General features: G+C 29.8%; 1 protein-coding gene across 1 annotated transcript; it reads right to left on the reverse strand.

Annotated features, from left to right (window-relative positions):
- Window positions 1-1,419: 1,419 nt before the first annotated feature.
- LOC129972151 (uncharacterized) lies at window positions 1,420-11,127 on the reverse strand. The gene has a single exon (XM_056086167.1). The coding sequence runs from the start codon at window positions 10,979-10,981 to the stop codon at window positions 5,000-5,002; it is 5,982 nt and encodes a 1,993-aa protein (XP_055942142.1). The 5' UTR covers window positions 10,982-11,127; the 3' UTR covers window positions 1,420-4,999.
- Window positions 11,128-23,939: the final 12,812 nt, after the last annotated feature.

The following is a 23,939-nucleotide window of genomic DNA, read 5'->3' on the forward strand; positions in this document are numbered from 1 at the left end:
TTGCCAAGAAAACATTTCATAGTCCTTTTCAGTCTTAAAAAAGTTGATTCCCATACTTTGATATCAAACATTAATTGTCAGAATTAAAAATCTATTCCAAATTTATTTTATATAAAGTTTCTCCAATAAATTATAACAATTAATAACAGTAGATATTAATAAATAATTAAAAACAGGAGATATTATTAAATTACTTCTAAATTTTTAAGAAGCAAAAACAGTTAAACTATTGCATGGGAGAATTAATATTCCTCATTGCTTATCAAATTTAGTAAATATAGTTTAATAAATAAATAGTAATTTTTATAAAGAAATTATATACATTTTAATACCCTTATAAATAATTTCAATGAATAAACTACTAAACAAAATACACTGAATATTTTTTAAGTTTTTAAAAAATGAGAATTATTTTATTCTGTTGACTGTATGCACAGTACAACAGTATAGAATTCAACTAAATTAAGAATTATTCACTTGTGATCATCGAGAGTACAAAAAACTTTTTTTTTAACTAATGAAAACAATTCAAAAATACAAACATTTTAACAATTTTTAATTTTAATTTCAAACTCAGGTAAATGAATTCAAATTCTAGAAAATTTCTTAAAATTATAACACGATAAGGAAGCAATGAAAAATTCAAATTAAACACATTTCATTATAATTGGTTTCAATCCTACACCCTATCAAGTTCTCTTTATGTAATAATAAACTGATTACAATAGAGGTGAAACAAAAATCATAGCACATAGGAAGCTGAAGTTAACCAATACCTAATTTTCCAATTAAGTGAAAAAATGGGAAAGCAATTTTTTAAATTCTTCAAAAAAAAAAAAAAACTGATTTCCTACTGCATATAATTTAAAAATAAAAAACACTAAATTATCTTTTATCTCAGAAAACATGTATTCCTAAAGATTTCTTTTAATCAAATTCAACAAAATATTTTTTTTAAGTTGGATCTGTGATTTACATTGATAGTATTTCCAAGCATATCAATCATGGGGAAAATCTTCATGTGTGTGAAACATATGTAACAAATATAGAAAAACAATACCACATATTTTCTACATTATTATCAAACACAATAAATTCAGTACTTTCAATAAATCTCTCATAATTTTATTACAATCTGCTTGCATCTGAAGAGCAAATAATACTTCAATCTATATTGAATAATTAAGTAAAAATTCAAAGCAAGTCAAGCAAATATATATATATATATATATATATATATATCTGTGTGTGTGTGTGTGTATTTATTTATTAAAAACAAATACATAAAGGTTTAAGTAGTGTACTTCTAAATATTCATGCAGATAACAAATGATAAATAATATTTCTGTCAGAACTATTTATAGCAACATAATTTATTTCATCACAGCAATGCATGATAACAATTGATAGGAAAATAATTAAGCATAATGAGTTTTTACAATGAAATAATGAAAAATATTTGTTACACAGTATGCAGATATTTCATCATAAAAAAGAATTTATGATATATTATACACATATTATGAAAATGAAAAATAATATATATATTTTTATTGCAACATGGAAAGAAAGAAAAGAAATTCATTCAAAAACAGTTAAAACAATACAAACTATCTTCAAATCAAATTAAATCTACTTTTTGGCCTCTCTAAAAAAAACGGGATTTGTACATCACAGTGAAATTCTGCATTTTGTAACTTATTTTTCAAAATTTGTGAAATTTTTTTAATTGTTGAACATTATTTGTTCACAAAAAGAAGGACAATATTTGGAACTTCTCATTAATTCAACAGCAATAATTATTTCACTTAAACGTTGGAGTGAAAACAATTTTGAAATTCTACTGAAATTTTAATTTTACTACTCAATATCATCAATCAGAACAAGTTATTAAAATCTGGAATTAACAACATGTTGCTATTGAATTAATTATAACAAAATTGAATACCAACATTTATTAAATATTAATATATATCAGACATGACATAAGTTTGAAATAAAAAAAAAATGAATTGTGAACAAATATAAACATTAAGTAAAATAAGTATGATTAATTGAGCAATGAAATGAACAAATACACAAAAAAATACTTTAAATATTAAAAATAATATAGAATGTGGATATAAAAAAAATTAATCAATGTCAAAAATGATAAAAATCAATTTCAAATCAATTCCCATGACACATTTTCATGAAATCCACTTTTCCATGGAAATGTGTCATGTTTGATATATAATCATGCCAATTTGCGAGTAAGTTTTATTTAAAAATATAAAATATCTAAAAGGTATTTCTTTTAATCTTTCATTTCTTTTCTTTCCACAATAAACAAATTAAAGAATTTTAATAATATCATTTAATGGTAAAATGGTATTGTCAAATATTAACAAATTAGTTTTATAAAGTTATATTAACCAGAATCCTTCATCTTTGTTTTGAATATTGGTAATTTGAGCTTTAAGTTCTTTCAGTTCTGATGAATTTCTTCTTTAATGTCTCATTTGGAAATAACATGTTGACTATTTTTGGATAAATCTTACATTTTTTTAGGCAGGTATTATTCAGATGACAAAATTGACATGTGCCAGCACTTCGCCATAAAACTTCCATTCTATACCAGGAGGAGGATGTTTGATCATCATGAGATTTATATACATAGAGATCTGCTATAGACTTCTGTCTTGAACCTGCAACCCTCCTGTCACAGTTTTTACCACAATGACACCTATGATCAATTTAAGAATCACTCTCTTAACAAGAGGAGTGTCTTTAGATGTTCCCAAATATTTCATACATATGTATTCTTTCTTTAGAATATAAAAGTCATTTCTAAAATCACTTCCATCTGATCATAAATAACAATATTTTCTTTTCTTTCTCCATCAAGCAATGGAGAAGGAAATAGTGGTGGCTTGTTGGCATAGAAGGTAGCAGAGATGCAAAAAATATTCATTAAAAGATAGTAATTAAAAAAAAACTTTATTCAGAAGTAGCTAAAAAGATTTAATTTCAAAATTATATACGAAATTTTTTGCATTTCAAGCAAATAACTAATATAATATAAATTCCACATAAATTATGTGAATGTTGTGATGATAATTCAAAAGAGATAAGTATCAGTGGCCACCCCAACACATGTCCAACGCACCCGAGAATGGATACAAATTTCAGGCGGGAGTAAAAAAAAGAAAAATGATCACATCACTACTGCAAGTTGAGACTGCAACTCCATTCAACTGCAAAAAAGATTACTTTCTCCTGAGTTGGAAAAACTATCATTATGTTATGCACACATAGGGCCATCACTGGCTGCACAGCAAAAAATACATCTGCATTTATTTTACTAGACTGCTATTTATTGTTGATTTTGATGATTTAATTGGGTTTTTTTAATTATCATTATTATTGTTGTTGATCCTCAAACTCTTATTTTAAAAAGTAAAGTAAAGAAAAGAAAAAAACTCTCAGAGCGAAAAAAATGGGAATTTAATTTTTTTAAATGAAAATGCAACTTTAAAAAATAATTTGAAGAGGTACTGCAACCTTGCAGTTCTAATAAGCAAGCCACCATTTTAACATATCACATACACAAGAATTCAAAATTCAGTGTATGTGATTCAGTTATGAATAACATTATGACTTAATTAACTGAATGTCAAGTAACATAACCAGCAAAAATTATTTTGAAACTTTGCACTTATATACAGTGCAAAAATGGTCTATACAGCAATATCACATACCAACATTACAATATCTATTATTAGAATAAAATTTAATTATTAACAAAAGTATAATAATAATTGTTTTGACACTGCAGAACTTTCCTTGTTTTACATATATACAATATTTTATATCAGAAAAAAAAATTGTAGATATAATTGTTGATATTAAGCTCATCTTAATAAATGATATAAAAATTAATAAATAATAGATTGCAAAAAATTACAGCTCAGAACTGCCCTTTTTACTATGTTTTTGCTAGACAAACTCATTATTCTCTTACTTTTAGAGTGAAATAGATTTAAGATTACATTTTTTGACCAATGCTTTGGAGAAAAATAATCAGATATTACATATTGCCAGTTTTAACAGTTGAAATGAATAAAATTTAACATATAACACTGGATGAATAATACTGATTTAACAGAATTAAATAGACTTATATACTATGCATAAATATTGAAATATATGCAACTGAAACTTATTTCTAATTTAATGAGCTACTACTGGCTACAAACTGCAATAAAAAGCAGTATAAGAAATTCTATTAAGCAGAATTTCCTACACAGCAGTGTGCACTTACATATTATGCTTCATTTTTTTAAATAAGATTTTTGCAATCTGAGTTGGATTTCAGAAATAATTTAAACACAAAATTATCAAGAACTTGTAGATAAAAAAAATGAGAAAAAAAATAAAATATTGAAATGCCAATTAAAACAAATTCAGAGATGAAAGGTTTTCTACACCTGATCTCAACAAATACTTGAATAACTTATTCTTATAAATAACAGTATGGGATTTTAACATATAACTTCAGAAATTACTTTTTAATTTCATGTAAAAATGTCACAATATTTGCAGTACCATATTTTACAACTACTAAAATGAAGGGGGGCGGGGAATTAATGAAAGAATATAAATATTATATGCAAGATAACAGCAAATATATTTACTAAACTTTAAAAAATACTAATTAAATCAGTAACTGTTTAACATACTTAAATCACATCACAAAAACATTTGAAACATAACGACTCATAATTAAACACAATACATGTTATTTTGTTCTCTCAATTTTAGAATGAGCAATAGACTGATTCTACTCAATGCTGTATATAACTAAAGTAAAAAATAAAAAATTAAAAAAGTGTTACACCATACATGTATGGATTTAGAAAATTTGTTATTTTATGAAGTATCATCAAATAAATAAAGTAATGGTCAAGATAAATAATAGACATGTTATAATTAGCAATTATATTTCCTGCAAATTCTTTCACTTCAAAATCAAAGACATTGCTTTTATTGTTTTGATAAAATAAAAGCACCTGCGATACTGTGCATCTCTTGACAGATTTACCCAGTCTTGTTCCATGTTCTGTTTAGACAAGAACAGACACAAAATAAGGCACTGGCGTGCTCTAGTAAGGGCTACATTTAATTTTCTACTGTTTGATAAAAAACTGTTTTGATCACTAACTTTATAACAACACAAAAATACTATATCTTTTTCTTGTCCTTGAAAATCTTCAACAGTACCAACTTCAATAACTTCGTAATTAGAATTATTTGACCTCAAAACTCTAATCCAATTTTTAAAAACATCAAGCAGCTCTTTACTTGGCACAATGATACCAATTGATAAATTAGGCTTAATTGTCACTGACTGAATACATAATTTGATTATAGAGTCAGTACATAATTTCAGATTTCTATCTCCTAGCATATGAAACACAGTATAGGGTGCCAGTTTCTTATCAGCATGAACTTCAAGAAAGTGTTCGTATCTTGAATCTATACCATCAGCAGTAGTTAATTGATTGCCATAAAAATAATAAGAAGGAAAGTAACAGATTTCAGAATGCATTCTATATTGTAGTAACAATTCAATGGCAGGATTTTCTTGTTTTGTGTGTGAAAAATATTGCAAAAAGCGCTCAAATGTTGAGCGATCATAACCTAAATTTTTGGCTTTCTTTGATAGCACAACAGGTGGAAGCCCATATTGATTACCCACTAAAATTAACTTATTAATACCCAATGATATCACTTGCAAAAGTTCCAACTCAGTGCACTGCGTAACTTCATCAATAACGCAACAGGAAAAATTCAGGTTCCAATTTTGTTTGCAGAAATCCTGAAGCAACTCAGAAGAACAACAACTTACAGTAGTAAGAATAATCTGAGACTCTTGTAATAAGTAATGATAGTAATCCAAACGTGTTTTCTTATCAGACTGCATGAATTCAATTTGACTTCTTAAGTCCTTTTCCTGTTCTATTAGAGACTTTAAATCAGCTTGATCTAAAGGGTCATTACTTTTAAGCAATACCTGAATTTGCATGTTAATATTTTTCAACTTTTCCATCTTACTTCTGATCTTATATTCTGCATATATTTCATCTAGAGAAAATGGCTTCATTTTTTCACTTGTTTTCTCCTGGAGGTTAACTCTAATGAATCTTATTCCTCCATGGGGATGCCAACTTCGTAAGCGTTTATTCATTTCAATTAGTCTGGAACCAATTTCATCTATGGCTTGAGAAGTTGGAGCGACAATTAAAATTTTCTGTTTTGAAAGACAACTGGAAATAAGATTTTCTAACAATCCAAGAATAATATGAGTTTTACCAGTACCAGGTGCTCCTTGTATAAGAAACAGTTTTGGATCAGAAGTGTGCTTTCCAATTTCTGAACTTATTCCTTGAATTATAGACATTTGAGTTTTGTTGAAAGTACTAGTGGAAGGAACATCAGGATAATTTGAAAAGAAAATATCTGAATCAGGTATTAGAATACTCTGACATAATGGAGAATATTCAAGATTCTGAGCTGCCTCCACTAATTTCAAATAATTTAATATACAACAAAGACCATTACCTTTCATTATGTTGTTTAAAACCGGGGATAACTGAGGGCGTATTTTGACAAGAACTGAAAATCGATATAATCTGGCTTCTTTGGCCCATGACTCATCAATGTTTAATAACTCGGGATTTATATTATTATTACTTTGAATCTCATAACTATTTATGTAGCCAAATATAGGATTTATACTTTCTGTACTTTTATCTTTTATAAACATAACAACCAAATTTCCATCTTTAGGTTCAAAAGACAAATGATTTATTAAAGCTTCACACTGGTATTCTGCAACATCCCATTTCATTTCCACATCAGTAACAATAAAATAAAATTTATTGGTAACTTTTCTTTCATCTTCCTGAATTGGTTTGTATGCAATATACAAACGATCCCAAATTTCCAACAGAAGCATGGAAATAAAAGATGAAATGTAATGGTTCAAAGAGCTGAAATAAAGAGGTATGTGCAAGACACCATTTGTGAGACTTTCATGAGGAGTATTCATCATCTCATATTCTTTAAACCATATTTCCTTCCATTCAACTATTGTCTTAATCATAAAATTCTTTCTATCTGAATCTTTTTTAGGAATTATTACAGTTTTGTTATGATGATTTGTAGGAAACATTTGAGCATTATTTAACAGATCAGTTGTTTCATTATAAGAAGCAGTAGTAACACCTAATGGTAATTTTGACACAATTGTTTGATCTGTACTTGGCTGAAAATAATTCTCAGAAATTACTGGAGTTTTACCTTTATCAACTGTATGGATAGTGTCACTTTTATAATTTAATCCTATGTCTTTAAAGAACAGTTGCCACTCTGTGCTTTTTGTATTTATTGTTGAAGTTTCAGCAATACTGCTTGGAAATTGCTGTTTCAATACAACATTTTGCTCTTTACTTTGCTGTAAATTATCACCAGAAATTATTGGAGTTTTATTTTTATCAAATGAGTGCACAACATGACTTTTAAAATTAAATTCTTGATTTCCACTTACTTGTTCCTTCATCAGTTCAGGTAAAACTTGATTATGAGAGACTGATCTACTTACATCAGCAGGAATTTTTAATAAATTACTATCATCATTCAAACTTTTCCTATCTGTCCTTCGATTTGAATTTGCAATTCTTGGAGTATTTATAACTGGGATCGGAAAATTTTGAATGTCAGTAGTAACATTTGAAATACTCATTTCAGAAGTAGTTTCTCTCCCTATTTCATTAATTTCTCTGTCAATAGATGAACTCAAGTTAGTACTAAATGCCACTTTCTTACTTTTGACATGTGGTTTTAATACAGCAGAAATCGTTTTAGGGGGCTTTTGTTTTTCAGTGGTGAAATCTGTAATTAAAAATTTTGATCGTGAAGCCCATTTATTAGGCTTTCTAGCAATAGATGGTGTTTTCTTATCCAATGTAGATCCTTCAGTTTGATGTGCTGTAGTTTCAATATTTGATTTCACATCAGAAGAGGATTCTTTGTTTATTTTGGGGATTTTAAATTCAAGTTTTTTCGTCAATACAACTCCAGTAGTTATTTTACTAGACTTTTGTATATTTTTTCCTATATTTCTCTTTGCAGGTTGAAGTTCCTTATTTGATATGATCATATGGTTCTTAGGTAATGCACATTTACCTTCAGAACTTGCAACAGCCTTCTGAGTTGAAAACACTGAACTGTTTTTTTGGTTTACAAATGCCTTTTGGCCTGAAAGAACTATTTCATTTTTTGATTTTTCAAGAATTTTCTTTTTGATTTGTTCAGAGTCCTTTTTACACTCTTTTTGTTTACGAATTCTTTTTGGAAAATTAGTTAATTGCTTTGGTTCAGTGAGCAATGTTCTCTTAAGTGACTGTTTTTTAAAAGTGCTATAAGGCCTTTTAATACTTGCAATACTTTGATTTTCTTTCTTTGAAGAATCCACAGCCATTTCAATATCATTCTCTGATTTTCTATTTCCACTATTAGAACGATCACTCTGCTTTTTCCTAGCAAAAGGAATTATAATGTCATCATGACTACTAACACTTGAAGTGCTAAGCGGTCTCTCAATATCTGCATTAAGAGCATCTCCACTTCTAGCTTCAATGAGAGATGTATCTTCATGGTCAATTTCTGAATCCCCATCCAGCATTTTTTTAGCACTTTCTTCATGCTCTTTAATTGAGTCACTAATGCTACTTAATGTAGAATCATCTCCAAATAATAAAGAATGTAGATTCATATCTTTTTCATTATAAATTTCAGTAGCATTGGAATTATGACTGTTACGATACTTTATGTTAAAATCATCATCAGGGTATGCTTGCTTTATAATCCTGCAAGAATTGTAATCTAAATAAGCTGCATCATCAGAAATAGTAATTCTATCTTCAATTTCTGAATAACCTGAATTCATACTACAGCTTTTGTTCACATTTGATGTTGCAATCACATGCATGTTTTGACCAGAATTGGTGGATAAAAAATCTTTAAAATTTGTTACAGAATTTTCAATAGTCAATGAATTATTATTTTCATTATCTGACATTAAAGATGCAAATTTTTTATTGATATCAAAATTATTAATCGCATTGCTAGATGAGGATGCAGGATGAAATTGTTCTAAAGTAAGTTTTTCTTCAATTGAGGATGTTGTAGCTTGTTTAAAAAAAACTGAATTCATCTGTGCAGTAGGTGGTACAAAATCAGATAAAAAATTCAAATTTTTGTTTAAATTGTCAATAGCATCCCTTTTCACAGAGGGTAAACTATTAGATATAAGCTCATTTGGTGGAGAAACAGCATTTATAGGTTCCGGTTTTGTAAACTGATTATTTATATCCGTAGGTTCAATTTTTGTAAATGAACTGCTTATACCCATAGGATCACTTTTTATAATCAGTGGATTAGTATCACTTTCTTGACTTTTCATAAGTGGAAGATTAATAAGCTTATGTTCATCATTCGTAAATGAAGAATTAGTATCCATATCTTCAGTTTTGGTTATCGAAGGCCTATTATTCAAAGATTCCTTTTCTGTGGCTGGAAGATTACTCTCCACAGGCTCTCTTTCTATAAATGGTACATAATCATTTCTTATAGTAGGAGGACAACTGTAATCAATTTCCCTTTTTACAACTGGATATCCCTTATCCACAGTTGGAGTACAACTATAATCAGATTCACTTTCTGCATCTGGAAATCTTTTATCTGTAGGTTCAATCTTTACGAAAGGTGGAGAATCTTTCACCTGTTTACTTTTAACAGTCAGAGGACAACTATAATCACTTTCACTTTCTGCATCTGGAAATTTTTTATCCATTGTTTCACTTTTTATGAAAAGTGGAGAATCATTCACTGGTTCACTTTTAGCAGTTCGAGGACAACTATAATCACATTCACTTTCTGCATCTGGAAATTTTTTATCCATTGTTTCACTTTTTATGAAAAGTGGAGAATCATTCACTGGTTCACTTTTAACAGTTGGAGGACAACTATAATCACATTCATTTTCTGTATCTGGAAATTTTTTATCCATCGGTTCACTTTTTATGAAAAGTGGAGAATCATTCACTGGTTCACTTTTAACAGTTGGAAGACAACTATAATTACATTCACTTTCTGCTTCTGGAAATTTTTTATCCATCGGTTCACTTTTTATTAAAAGTGGAGAATCATTCACCTGTTCACTTTTAACAGTCAGAGGACAGTTATAATTAAGTTCACTTTCTGCAACTGGTAATCTTTTATCCATAGATTCACTCTTTATGAAACGTGGAGAATCATTCACCAGCTCACTTTTAGCAGTTGGAGGGCAATTATATTCTTTTTCATTTTTTATAGGATTCAAATTAACTGGCTCACTTTTTACAGTAGGTGGACAAATATATTCAAACTTCATTTCAGAGCTAATCACATGTCCATTGCTTTCAACAGTAATTTTTCGTTGTTCACATTTTATAACTGAAATACCATTACAGGAAGATTCAGCTAGTACAGTTTGATCATTATCCACTCTTCCACTCTCAATAATAGGTGAATCATCTGTTGATATGTCTATTACTTCGATTTCTGGAGATTTATCATTAGCTTTTACGCTTAAACAACAAACAAATCGTTTATGATTGTCTGTATTCCCAAATGCAATATGATCACCTATCTGTATTTCTTTCAGCCGATGATTTATTAGACGAGATCCGTTAACATATATTTTTTCTACACTGTGCATACTTTTAACAAACCACTTACTAGAACGTTTTGTAAATTGAACATGCTGAGGTAAAACATTGGGATACTTCGTCAAAACTGGATATGTATCATTCCCAACAACTATGCTATTACTATTCAATTTGATGATGAGAGGATTTGGATTTCCTGGCTCAATCTGGCGTAAAAAATACTCCATCGCCACAAAATTTCTAAATAAAAGAATTTGACTAAGTTTTAGATCTCATTTGCTTGTAAGTTCATTTAAATTATCACTTGATCTTTATTTTATCACAAGAAAAAAACAATTTCTCAGCATTTTCTACAGTGAGCTAAAACAACTCCACTTCCTGTGTTTACGAACCAAAACAATAATAGATTACTTACATAAGAGACAACAATATGGGCTAGGAATATCAAATGCTGATTCGTTGCTCAATTTTATGACGTTTACTTCTAGCCAATTGATATTAAGAGAATAACGAGGTATAGATGGTATTTCATGACTGAGTGTTGCCAACTTTTATTTGAAAAAAGATCAAATCGCCAAATAAGTTCCTTTTTTTCTGAAAAAGTAAAAATATTATTTTTTTAAAACTGCTTAAGATACTTTAATAAAGTGTTAAATATTTTAACGCAGTCTTTCCTTATACAGATAAATTTGAATCTATAGTAAATGAAATAAATTCTAAATATAGCAATACTTTAAAATCTAACTGTCCCCACTTTACAAACAAAGAAACAAAATAGATTTGTCATGCAGCTTAAAAAATAAGAACTATAGAGATGCATAATCCACGATTTTCTGAATAAAAAATAATTTTGCTATTGTTATTTTTAAATATTTGTTCCAAATATCTGTTATTCCAGTCATATTATTAATTAAAAATTATTACTTAATATTAAAAAAAATTAATATTATAAAATTTATTAATTGTAATTAATACTTAATTTATTAATTTAAGTAACGTGTGATTGAATTAATTTATCTATTTGAGCTTACTTCTTAAATTTGATTTTTTTTTCAAAACTATTTATTTAATTTCTTTAGTGGAGTAAACCATTTTCTGAACAAGTTGAATTAAATATATATTTTATTTCTTTAAATTGTTTACTGTAGTTCTATATTCTAACAATAGATAGCGCCAGCAGTAAACGGAATATATGCAAAGTCAAGTCACAAGCAATTAAAAAGGATATGTATGGAATATTGCATCATCAAATGCGAATATCGGAAAATCAAGATTACTCTCATGAAGTGGAGCGGCGATTTCACACTTTCCAGTGAAGTCACCGCCCCGATAAATTTCAGTGATATGCAATTCAATGATACGATAATTCCAATAACCGGTCCGTTCACTTTTCAATCCATTCACAGATTTCTCCTTTTCTGTTTTGTTCGAGAACTTCCATTGAACAGATCGAATCGATTGTTACTTTCTATCGTGATCCAAAACCTGTAATCGAAATATCACCAGTAAGACCGTATCAAGGATTTGAATCATACCCCTCTTTGAAAAATATTGATCACTGGTATTTGGGACTTTATGATATTGGTTACGTAATAACCGCTCATAAAATATTAGTCATCCCTAGTAAATTTCAGTGATATCGTATCGATTGTTTCTTTCTATCGTGATCCAAAACCTGGAATCTAAATATCACCAGTAAGATCGTATGAAGGATTTGAATCACATCCCTGTTTGAAAAGTATTGATCACTTGTATTTGTGACTTTTTGATATTGGTTACGTAATAACCACTCTTAAAATATTCGTCATCCCTAGAAACAGCAATTTTTTTTAGATTGATTGCTGAATTGCCCATTTAAATCAAGCCACCCTTAAGATCGCACTTAGTTATATCCCTGGAAAATATTTAAATAAGGATAGTACCAGGTTAAATTAATCTTAGAGGAAAACTTTAAGTCATAACAGTTAAAAAGGCATAACAAGATTTCTGGAGAGTTTTGTTAAATTAATTATATCATGAGTAAATGTTTGCAATTTTTTAAAAAATTACAAATTTGAAAAATTCTTTTTCATGTTTATTGTTATTATTATGGAACTTTACTTATGCGAGCGCGTATTACATAGAAACTAATAAAGACTTTATATTTGTATCCTTATAAGTTCCAAAAAGAAAAAGATAATTCAAAAATGATTGTTAGTACTTGTCTAACACTCAAAAATGGACCGAAAAAATGTATTTCAAAAGCTTTGTTTTTCGATTTTAGATGACATTATAATTGCCGATTTCCAGTAAAAGGTGATGAAAATGAAATTTGTAGTAGGTAATTAAAGCTTTTTCAGAACCAGCCACTATAAAGTAAGATTTTTTTGACTATCTTGATAACAATTTAAATCAAAGAACAATACCTTTAAAATAAGATGAATTCTCGACCCGCAATTTCTGATCAATAGAGAAGTACTTATGGGTTTTTTTTCAATATATCTGTTGTTTTTTCAAATGAGTTAAAGTTTCAAAAACTAATGTAAATAGCTGAAATTTTTACTCTTATTATGTCGCTTATAAATGTTAAAAATTTTGACCAAATTAAAGAAGATAGTACATCTGTTTTTTCTAAATTTGTTTTTTAAAAACTTTATTTTTTAAAAATTTATATTTTAAAAAAATTATTTTTTAATTTGCATTTTTTTAATATTTATATTTTTAAATTTGTACTCTTTTTTATTTATCTTTTTGAACTTTTATATTTTTAAAGTTTATATCTTTGAATTTATATTTTTTTTAATTTGTATTTTTTATTTGCATATTTCTTCTGGACTAGTTAAGTAGTTATAATATTTAACACCTAATTTATGGGTCTTTTTTAATTATAATTAACTTAACAGATTTTTATTTAAACATGGAACACAACGTTTTAACCTTCAAACCTTCTTCTTACCTTCTTATTATATCTGGGTGCAAGCTTATAGACCTGGGATAGACAGCATACCCAGGTAGTACAGAATGTAGCGCAATATTATATAATATTGTAAGATATATTATATTATTCAATATTTTGCAACTCTTGCTGTTCCGCGTTTGTTCCCATTTTCTTCTCTATGCATCTTCGGGCGATAACTTCTTACCACCCTGCCTTTTATTGACCAGACAGAAGAATCGGGTACATGGCGGACATGTGCATTAAGTTATAACTTTTTGATGGTGATAAGTTGCAAAAGTGACAACCTTCATTATTATTTTCTAATAACCCTAAAAGTGAAGAATTGATGCCTCAAAAACGATAAATGGCCAATTTTTTGCCCGTGCATTTTGAGGCTTCAAAAACCCCAAAGCAAAACAACATCATGTTTCCACATGAAAAAAAAAAAAACTACTACTTTACTTATTTTCTTTATTTGAATACTGATATACTCAGTAATGCATATATTTGGTGAATTGCAATTATTTTGCAATTTATTTGAATAGAATATCTCTGTAACCAAAACTTCAAAGGAGAAAATCAGCAAATATATTCTGCAGATATTTTCCTGATATATAAATATGTTTTAATTTTTTTAAAATATATTATCAATGAAAAAATTATTGCATTTGAACATATATTTTCTTCTCAAACTACAGGTTACAACAAATAATATTCTTGAAAATAGATATTGCTTTTTACTTTTTAAATCATATTTATTTTTCCAGTACAGAAAAGTATATAAAAAGCAATACAATGGAAAAATCAACAATTATATGGTAAAAAAATGACAATGGGTGAAATTGACCCGTTTTTTTATCGGCATTATCGGTTTTCGAGTGATTTTAGTGCATTACATTATCATTAGAAAAATTAATTTTATTTGACCATACATTTTAGAATCAGCCGAATGCGAACTTTCATCAAAAAAAAAATCTTCTGTACAATTATCTTCATCACTAAAATCCGTGCCTGGTTCATTTAAAAGTCTTGTACTGACTAGCTCTCTCTATGTACGAACTCAAAAAAAGACCAGCACGAGAGATTCTGTGATGGAGTGACGTGAGGATGAGTGGTGTTATGTGACGAAAGATGTTGTGTTTCATGGAATATGGCCACACTGTTAACTAACGGCCTATTTAATGCTGAAATAGCTTTATATCTTTTATATATGTGTACCTGTGATGCGTGCAATTAATTACTTATTACAGCATATTGTACTAAAAGATTGTCGACTATTATTTGCTCTTAAGACACGTCACAGTCTCTGGAGCTCTGCCTCATAAGAAGATAAACAGGTTGGGTGATATTTCGAGGATCAACTTTTACAGTCATTTTCTAAGTCCTGTATAACACTGAAGCACTAAAAGGGAGGTGCGGTCTTACAGACGTCACGCATAGAAATAGCTGAAATATTTAAAAACGTATCCACTGAAACCGGTTGAAAAAGTGCACGAGTTATGAAGGTCCCGAAACAAGGAGCTACAAGGTCAATCCATTCGATTGAGCTGAAAATAAAATAGGGGTGACCGAAAGTCCATCCTTAGCGGTCTGACAGACCGCACTCACCATCTAAGGGTTAATAGTGGTTTTGTACGTTTTATTTATTTATTTATACATGGCAATAGTATTATGCACGTATGAAAGTCGAAAGAAGGATAAAGATAGATTTAAAATAATACGTATTCCGAATTTATAGCATACTGACTTGAGGTAAATCGGCCGTATTATGAGGATCCATGCTAGAAACAATTTTATGTAATATTTGAGCTTTGTGCATGCTGAATCTATGTGACTGAATTGATGATATCGTGATTGAATATAGAGTGATTTGAAAGCCAGATATTTATCCAACAAATCAAATTGATTGTCATGAACTTTTTGGTAAGATTCCTAATTTGGCTTTTTGCCAAAGCAGTGAGGAAGTAAAATGTTCTTGTTCGTCCGAAAATTTTCGACGAAAAATTTTGAATCCAATTGTTTGCAATGCACTGAATTAAGATATTTTGATTTTTCTTCTCTAAAATTAGATAAATGTTTACATAAACATTTTGAAAAAAGCATTTTTCATGACGGATATAAGAACTTTAGTTTTTCAATTTTTTTTTTTAAATTTTCCAGCAACCCAAGTAGCATATATATGTTGTACAATATTGTACGACATTAAATAATATTCGCAATATTATATAATACTGTTAAATATTGAAATATATAATATAATATTACACAATATTGGGCAATAGCATGTTATACCTGGGAAGAATTACTAATTTTTAAAAAATGTTTCTCTAAATCCATGGTGCCATTCAAATTCTTTCAGAGCGAAAATTATCTGTTCCTTTTCTCTGGAGCACAAATCCCCCCACCCCCACCCCCAGAATAATTAGTAATGATACTACTGGAAAATGTGCGTTATAGACTTCTAAATCAGCATAAAACACGAAGTAAATATTTGTCTAAATTAAATTTTAAGATTCGGACTTCGAGATTCATTGAATCACCTCACGTATGCTAAATTTCAAGGTTTAATGAAAGCGTTCGATGTCTTAATCTGGACATCACACGTACACACTTCCTTTTTTAAAGTACAAATTTGTATAACTAGACAAAACTCGCTTTAAAATAGATGATTAAAATTATTATTATTAAACTTGCCTTTCTGTTGCATATTCGCCTCCAGAAGGATAATCATAGAATTACTACTCCAACTCACCCGAAGGCACAAGAAAGAACGTGAGTGATCGAATCGTAGCGACAGCAATACTGGCGGGAATTATGGTTGACTCCTAAGTTCAAGGACCTCCCAAGTACAACCCTTCCCTAAGGAAGTACGTCCCGTCTTCGATGGGAACAGCCAGACCCCCATCTTTTCGTATACCCATAAGGGTGGCGAGAACCAACCACCATGTTCTCATCCTCAATTACGAGATGCCCCTTCCCGTGAGACTTGAGAAACAATAAGAATAAAAGCTTTTTCTTCATTATACAGGGTGTTCCAAAAAAACGTGGACAAAATGACATGGCAGATCAGTCATACAACATGGATCAAAAATTGCATAGGAACATGGGATGGCAACTGCGATGTGGAGCCGCTAAAGGGCGTCTAAAATAATACATAACACAAAGAGAAGAAACAAAATCAATACAGAACATTTTATTGATAATAACCTACTGACATGCGACTTATGCATGTCAAACGTTGCGCCTACAGGAGGTGCTCGAAGTGTTTACCAGATGCATCGAGACATGCCTGGCATTGATGTTGCATGGAATTGCGCACCTTCTCAAAGATACCAGGTGTATCTCGAACACATCCCGCTGCCTCAACGATTCTTCCTACCAAGTCTTCTGGCGTTTCAACAGGTGTTTCATATACAAGTCCTTTTAAAAAGCCCCATAAGAAGAAATCCACGGGAGACAGGTCTGGTGATCGTGGTGGCCATGCAATTGGTCCACCACGACCAAACCAGCCGCCAGGAAAAGTAGCCTGCAGATGTGCTCTGACGTGTGTACTGAAATGTGCTTTCAACACGATGCGGGAGTGCCATCGTGTTGAAATTGAATGAGTCGACAAATAGGCATCGGAACATTATTCAGCATGTCTGGCAAAACCTCTTGCAAGAATGTTAGATACGTGGAACCGTTCAGTCTGTCTGGTAGAATGTACGGACCAAGTAAACAGTGTCATACAATGCCAGCCCTTCACGTTCACGGAAAATCTTCGTTGTGCGGCGTGCGGACGTATAGCATGCGGGTTTTTATCTGCCCACCTATGCAAGTTGTAACAATTCATCACACCCTCTAATGAGAATTAGAGGGTGTGATGAAGCCTCATTCGTGAACAGAACACTTGCAGCGAAATGTCGGTCGGCAGCCTTTTCTTGCACATACCACCGCGCAAAATCCATATGACTGCTGTAGTCTCCCGGTTGAAGTACCTGGACGCGTTGTAAATGATATGGGTAAAGTCCTTCGTCGTGTACAATGCGCCAGACGATAGTTTGGGGAATATGGGTCTCTCGGGATACAACTCGTATACTTGTTGAAGGATTACGCTGAAGTGCTTGGACAACTCTTTCTTCAGCATCAACTGTCCGAGATATTCGTTGTCGACCTGAATTTGGCTTGTGCACGTCTAACGAGCCGGTTTCACACAATCTTCGGTGAATAGTGGCAAAGAATGAGCAGCTAGGCATCTTTCTACTAGGATATTTTTGACGATACATTCGCAAGGCTTCTAGTCCATTGCAGTTGGCCATGCCGTAAACTAAATGCATGTCAGCCAATTCGCGGTGCGTGTAACTAGCCATGTTACGCCCAACGCATCCACGACTCGAATGAATTCAATCTCCTTTTGCTCGGCTCGTGTCTGCACCTCAACGCCCTCTCGTGCTTCTCGCGCCCTCTACAGGCGTTTGCGACCCCATGCTCCTATGCGATTTTTGATCCTTGTTGTATGACTGATCTGCCATGTCATTTTGTTCACGTTTTTTTGGAACACCCTGTATTTGTAGATGGCAAGGCAGAAAATGTCTTAAAAATAAGAATAATTCTATAATACAGAAATTGTGAATTTTTAAATGAAAACATTAATAATAAACTTAATACTTAATAATAAACGAAAACTTGTACATAAATTTATTACACGAAAAATTATTGAAAGTTTATACAATTATTTATGACGTGTATTTGGAGCGAGGTATTTTGACGAAAACTAACTGGATTAAATTATATTAATTTAATATTTAGAATTGTCTGTTTAACGAGTATAAATCTATATGAACAAGTGAAAAGATTTTATGAGACTTTTTAAGTGCTTTACCTGATGTTCTCGTGCGTTTCTATGATAGAGAAATGATTAAAGACAGTTTGATAAACGGATTTAGATATACAGATGATTGAATTTTGCTAAATTTTGATAAATCTGTTTTTATTAGTAATAGTTATTCAAAAGAATTAAAACTAAATATTACTAACGGAAATCGGTGAAAGGAAAACTACCTGGATATTAAAATAGAAATTTCTAGCAGTAAACTTTTGGTAGATATTTATGATGAAACTGAAGAGTTTGATTTCAGAATAATTTATCCGAATAATTTCTATTCAAATTTAAATTCTAAAATTTTCAAAAAACTTAATTCTTTTTTTATTAAACAGATTTTTAAAAAATGTAATAATCAAAACCTCTCATATTGAAGCAACAGATAATGTTTTTTTGAAATTTATATGCTATTCTATTTTGGGTGGTTTGTCTATTTTTTAACAGTTACTTTTAGATTTCCTACATTGTTTAATTCTTACTCAATAGATGGCCCTAGGTGTTTGTTTGTATATATATATATATATATATATATATATATATATATATATATTTCCTTACGGAGGTGCACGTTTTTAAACGTGTCTTTTTTCCTTTCTTTTCTCTGTCTCTCACTCTCTTATTTTTTTTTTCTTGCAAAATCCTAATTTTTTCCCCTTTGTTTTAAGATTACATTTTTTTTTTCTTTTTGTCACTGACCATTTTGATGGAGAACTATTTTTAAACTGTTTGAATTGTCTGATTTGTAGACGTTTTCCCAATTTTGTTATTTAATTTTTTTTTCAACTTTTAATTTTTTACAGATTTTATATATTTTTTTTATTTGCTTTGTGTTGCAAGCATACATATATTGTCAACATATGTTTTTTTTTTTTAAATGACAAAGAAAGTTTTTTCTCCCCCTTTTTTTTGTCATTGTTTTGAGCTTTTTTGCGGACAATTGTTGTAAAACTGCTTGATAAATTTTCTTAATTGTAGATGTTTATCTAATTTTGTTATTGGGTTGATTAAATTTCATAAATTTTTACCATTCCGAGGGATTCCAAGTTTTTATAATTACTTGATATCTAAGGTGTACATATTCAAGTCCATGAGATTTGCCAGAATTGTAGGTTAAAATGAAATGTTAAATTACACTGATTCTTCCAGAGTTGTGACACGTTCGTCATTGTTGACAATAGTCTCCCGCATGCAATTCGTTATCGTCTGCGGAGTTAAGCATGTTGAAAATTGTGCTAAAATATTAAAAATAAATAATTTATAATTCGACTAAAAGTTTTTATTTTCTCCTTCCTCTTTTGTGTTGTCTTTTACAATGATCTTTTCAAATGCTTTATATTGCGAATTTTCATCATGCGCGTGACTTCTAACGCCATTTATGATTTTTCGTTGGTTGATCCATTTGTGCAGAAAAAAAAAAGTATTTGCAATCGAATCATTTAAAAAAATTTCACTGTAACCGTAACTGTGATAATCAATTGTTTTAAATCATCACAATCTGGAACGCATGCCTTCATATAAGAATATCTAAATTTTCATTTTAGTTAGTTAAGTTGATTTGTCATTAGGGGCACATATATCGGATTTTTTTTTTTTTTTTTGATAAGCACCTTATATAGAGACAAGCTTTTGGTTTAAAAATAAGTAACTTGAAATGTATTTTATGTACTGTTCATTTCAAGCTCCCAAGGCTTGCACTTTTCGATGATTATACTTCGCTAGGGGATGGTTCGCAGAAAGACGACCGATAATTAAGCCTCCTAATTTCGCGAATAATCTGAGTTCAACCTAATACTAAATGCAAAATCTAACCATTCATTTCGCCTCTTTCTTGATAGGTAATATTGATTATTAGGTTGATAGATAATATTGATGGATTGATTGATAGGTAATATTGATTAATTGGTTGATAGGTAATATTGATTGACTGATCGATAGGTAATATTGATTAATAGGTTGATAGATAATATTCATTGATTGATTGATAGGTAATATTGATTAATAGGTTAATAGATAATATTCATTGATTGATTGATAGGTAATATTGATTAATAGGTTGATAGATAATATTCATTGATTGATTGATAGGTAATATTGATTAATAGGTTGATAGATAATATTCATTGATTGATTGATAGATAATATTGATTAATAGGTTGATAGATAATATTCATTGATTGATTGATATATTTTAACTTTTAGAAAACTTTTTCTTACTTTTACTTTTCCTGCTTCTTTTATTCTTACTTTTTCGCTTACTAAGCATATTTAAAATTCTCCTCATGAGTGCTATTGTTTTAAGTAATATTTTAATGTGATAATAAATTAAACCGTAAGTTTTTTTCATGAGTGAAAAAACATGAAAATTTCATTACGAACAGCATACGGTATTTCAGCCAGTACAGAATTTAACTATTCCATATGCAAGCAATAATAACGAATTATATAAATTACTAAAATTTGATACACAAATAGAATTGTAGTTGCAAAATTGCATACCAAATATCTCATATGTAAGGCCTTACGTTTCTGAGTTATCGTGTTCATGTATCTGTGAAAATATATACATACAAACCCCTTGATGGATTTCCAAATCTAATTGATATCTGCTATCTAGGAATAGGATGTGAAATCTGTGGACCAAATTTTATCCGTTTAGCTCTCCTTATTTTGTAGTTATTATTTTATATTCAGATAGTCAGACTTATTCTGAAGGGATTTCATTCAAAATTTGATAGAAAGTTACTGATTTGGTATAAACATATACTACATTTCATCCATCTAGCTGAAAGTATTTTTGAGTTATCGTGCTCAAAGACATACAAACATAATGCAAAAATTATTTTTCGGACTTAGGAAGGTCTGAAACGAGGACAACACGCAGTAAAATCTCGAGGTTGCAAATTTCGACGATTCTCTTTTCGCAAACGGGGGGGGGGGAAGAATGCGAAACTAAAATGGGAAAACATTATATTGCTTCAGTGATTTCAAATTAATTTTAAAGTTAAGTAAAAATTCATAAAAATATTACAATATCGATTCATTCTTAATTAAAAACCTGATTAATTTCTGAATAATTCTTTCTTAATGAGTAATCAGTACAGCACATAAACAAAACACACTAATGAAACCTAAAATATTATCAAGTTTCGATGTTCCAGATTTCTTAAATATTTCTTTATTAGAAATTTTTTAGTTAGATTGAGAATACTCTTAATATATCAGCACCGCACTCTCGAACTTGCGCGGGTGGATATTCTTTTTTAAAATTTCTGTTTTGTGAGTAAAATTCGTTTTAAATTCGGAAAATTTTGCATTTAATTGAAAAATTTCATTTCATTTTATATGAATACATTTGGCATCAAATGGTTAGCCAAGATCAGCAACGTTAGGGTTCGTAGCCGAGTAACAAAGCCACTAGACAAAAGTGTACACTCTCCTCCGGAAGTTGTTATCCGGCTTATGATGTTACCACCACCACAGTTGCTACAAATTTGAACTGTATAACTATGTTTTAATGATCTTCTCAATGATAGTTTTTTTTTAACTTCCTTTTTTGACAGTCATATAACTCATGCTAATTTAGACGACTTATACCATTCTATTTGCTGTGCTATCATATCCTTAATTTTATTTCAATGTTTTTATGCATATCAAAAAATTTCACAGGAAGGATTAATAATATTTCAAAATGGACGCATTTCAAAAAGTGTTTCACCCTTGCTTGATTCTGAATTTAAACCATAAATTGTAAGTACAATATACTTTTTTTTATTGAAATCTTACCTTATACTGAAGTCGGATCAAGATGAAAATTGATAATCAACAATGAAAAAAAAAAGCCAAGATGAAATATAAAGTGAAAAATAAATGAAATATTAGTAAAAACTATAAAAGTAAAATTAGTAAAATTCTACTAATAAAACTCTACTAATGACCTAATCTAATAATCTCTACTAATTTTTAAACATTTTAAAAATTAATTGAAAATATTGAAAAAAGGCAAAAATAATTAGTACTAAAAAGATAATTTGTTTTTGATTTTTGAGATGATATAAAAATATTTTCGTGCTGTAATATTTTTGGAAGTTGTAACAAAGAAACAACAAAGTTTTTGGTTAGTTAAAATTTTTTAAAAAGTGCTTAAAAAATGTGTGCTCTAAAGTGCACATTTCGACTCCGTAAAGAATATATGTACCAATTTTGATAATTCTACATCAAGCGGTCCGGTCTGTAGAGCGCCAATTAAAGGCAATAATAGAAATTGTCCGATGGGCGGGGGCAAACAATATTTCACTATCTTCAAAATTACACGCAATTATTAATTTTATATTTTAATCAAAGGTAATTAAAATTAAATTGCTAAATTAATTAAAATAAATAGTTGTTTTCAATAATTAATAAGTAGTATGGTGTTGGAGTAATACGACCAAACGATGATTAATGATAGAAAATAAATCATCAACGACCAACTTTTCGCCTACGATCTATATATTTAAACTAACTTTCGAAATTAAAAAACTAATCCGCCAGTTATAATATTGGAACCGATTTCGACAACTTTTATTTTTTCCATAGGAAATCTCATCACTCCTAAATATGTCATCAAGAATCGTTTGTCTCCACCGCCTTCATTTTCGAAAGATATCGCATTGTAAAACCCAATCTCAACAAATGAATAGATTTCGCCCATTATTTTAAAACCATAAATGAATAACATAAATGCTCGATCGTTGCTATGCAATTATAATTTAAAACAGCATTTTCTATTTGTTTTGATAAAGTATATTTCTGCGAATATAGTCGGCATGATTATATTAAAACCATTAAAGAAGTCATTGAAGGTGGCTAGAATTAATAGGATTAATTTAGTCCTGCCAAATAACTTCTATGGATTGCATCTTATCAGAAGAAATATATATTAAATGAAAGCTACATTATATTACACTCTTATAATAATATAAGTAAAAACTGAGTAATATAAACGAAGTCTACAATTATGATTGAACATTCCGATTTTCAAAGTAGCGAAACTCTCAAGTTTGAGCAGAAAATTGGCGAAATCGGTTGAGTTATTAAAGTTGAAGGCGGTTATGTCAAAGTGGAATTTGCGATATCTTTCAGAATGGAGTGGAATTGGTGTAGACGAAAAATGATGACGAACCGAGGTGTCATAAGCATTCCTATGAAACAAAAGCCTGCGGTGGGGGGGGCGATATCCGACAGAGGTGGCAATTGCCCCCCCCCCCTTTCCCAAAGTATCTCCACCTCTAGCTAAAATGCACACATTCATTCATTCTTATTATTAGCAGAAATAACGATTCGTCAGCTTTTGTAATGAAATCATTGTGAAATGAAATATGCTGTGTATTGAAAAAGAGTAGTTGATTTTGTAATTTTCTGTTTCATT

The sequence above is a fragment of the Argiope bruennichi genome, chromosome 6 (assembly GCF_947563725.1).
Source record: "Argiope bruennichi chromosome 6, qqArgBrue1.1, whole genome shotgun sequence".
In the NCBI taxonomy this organism is placed as follows: domain Eukaryota; kingdom Metazoa; phylum Arthropoda; class Arachnida; order Araneae; family Araneidae; genus Argiope; species Argiope bruennichi.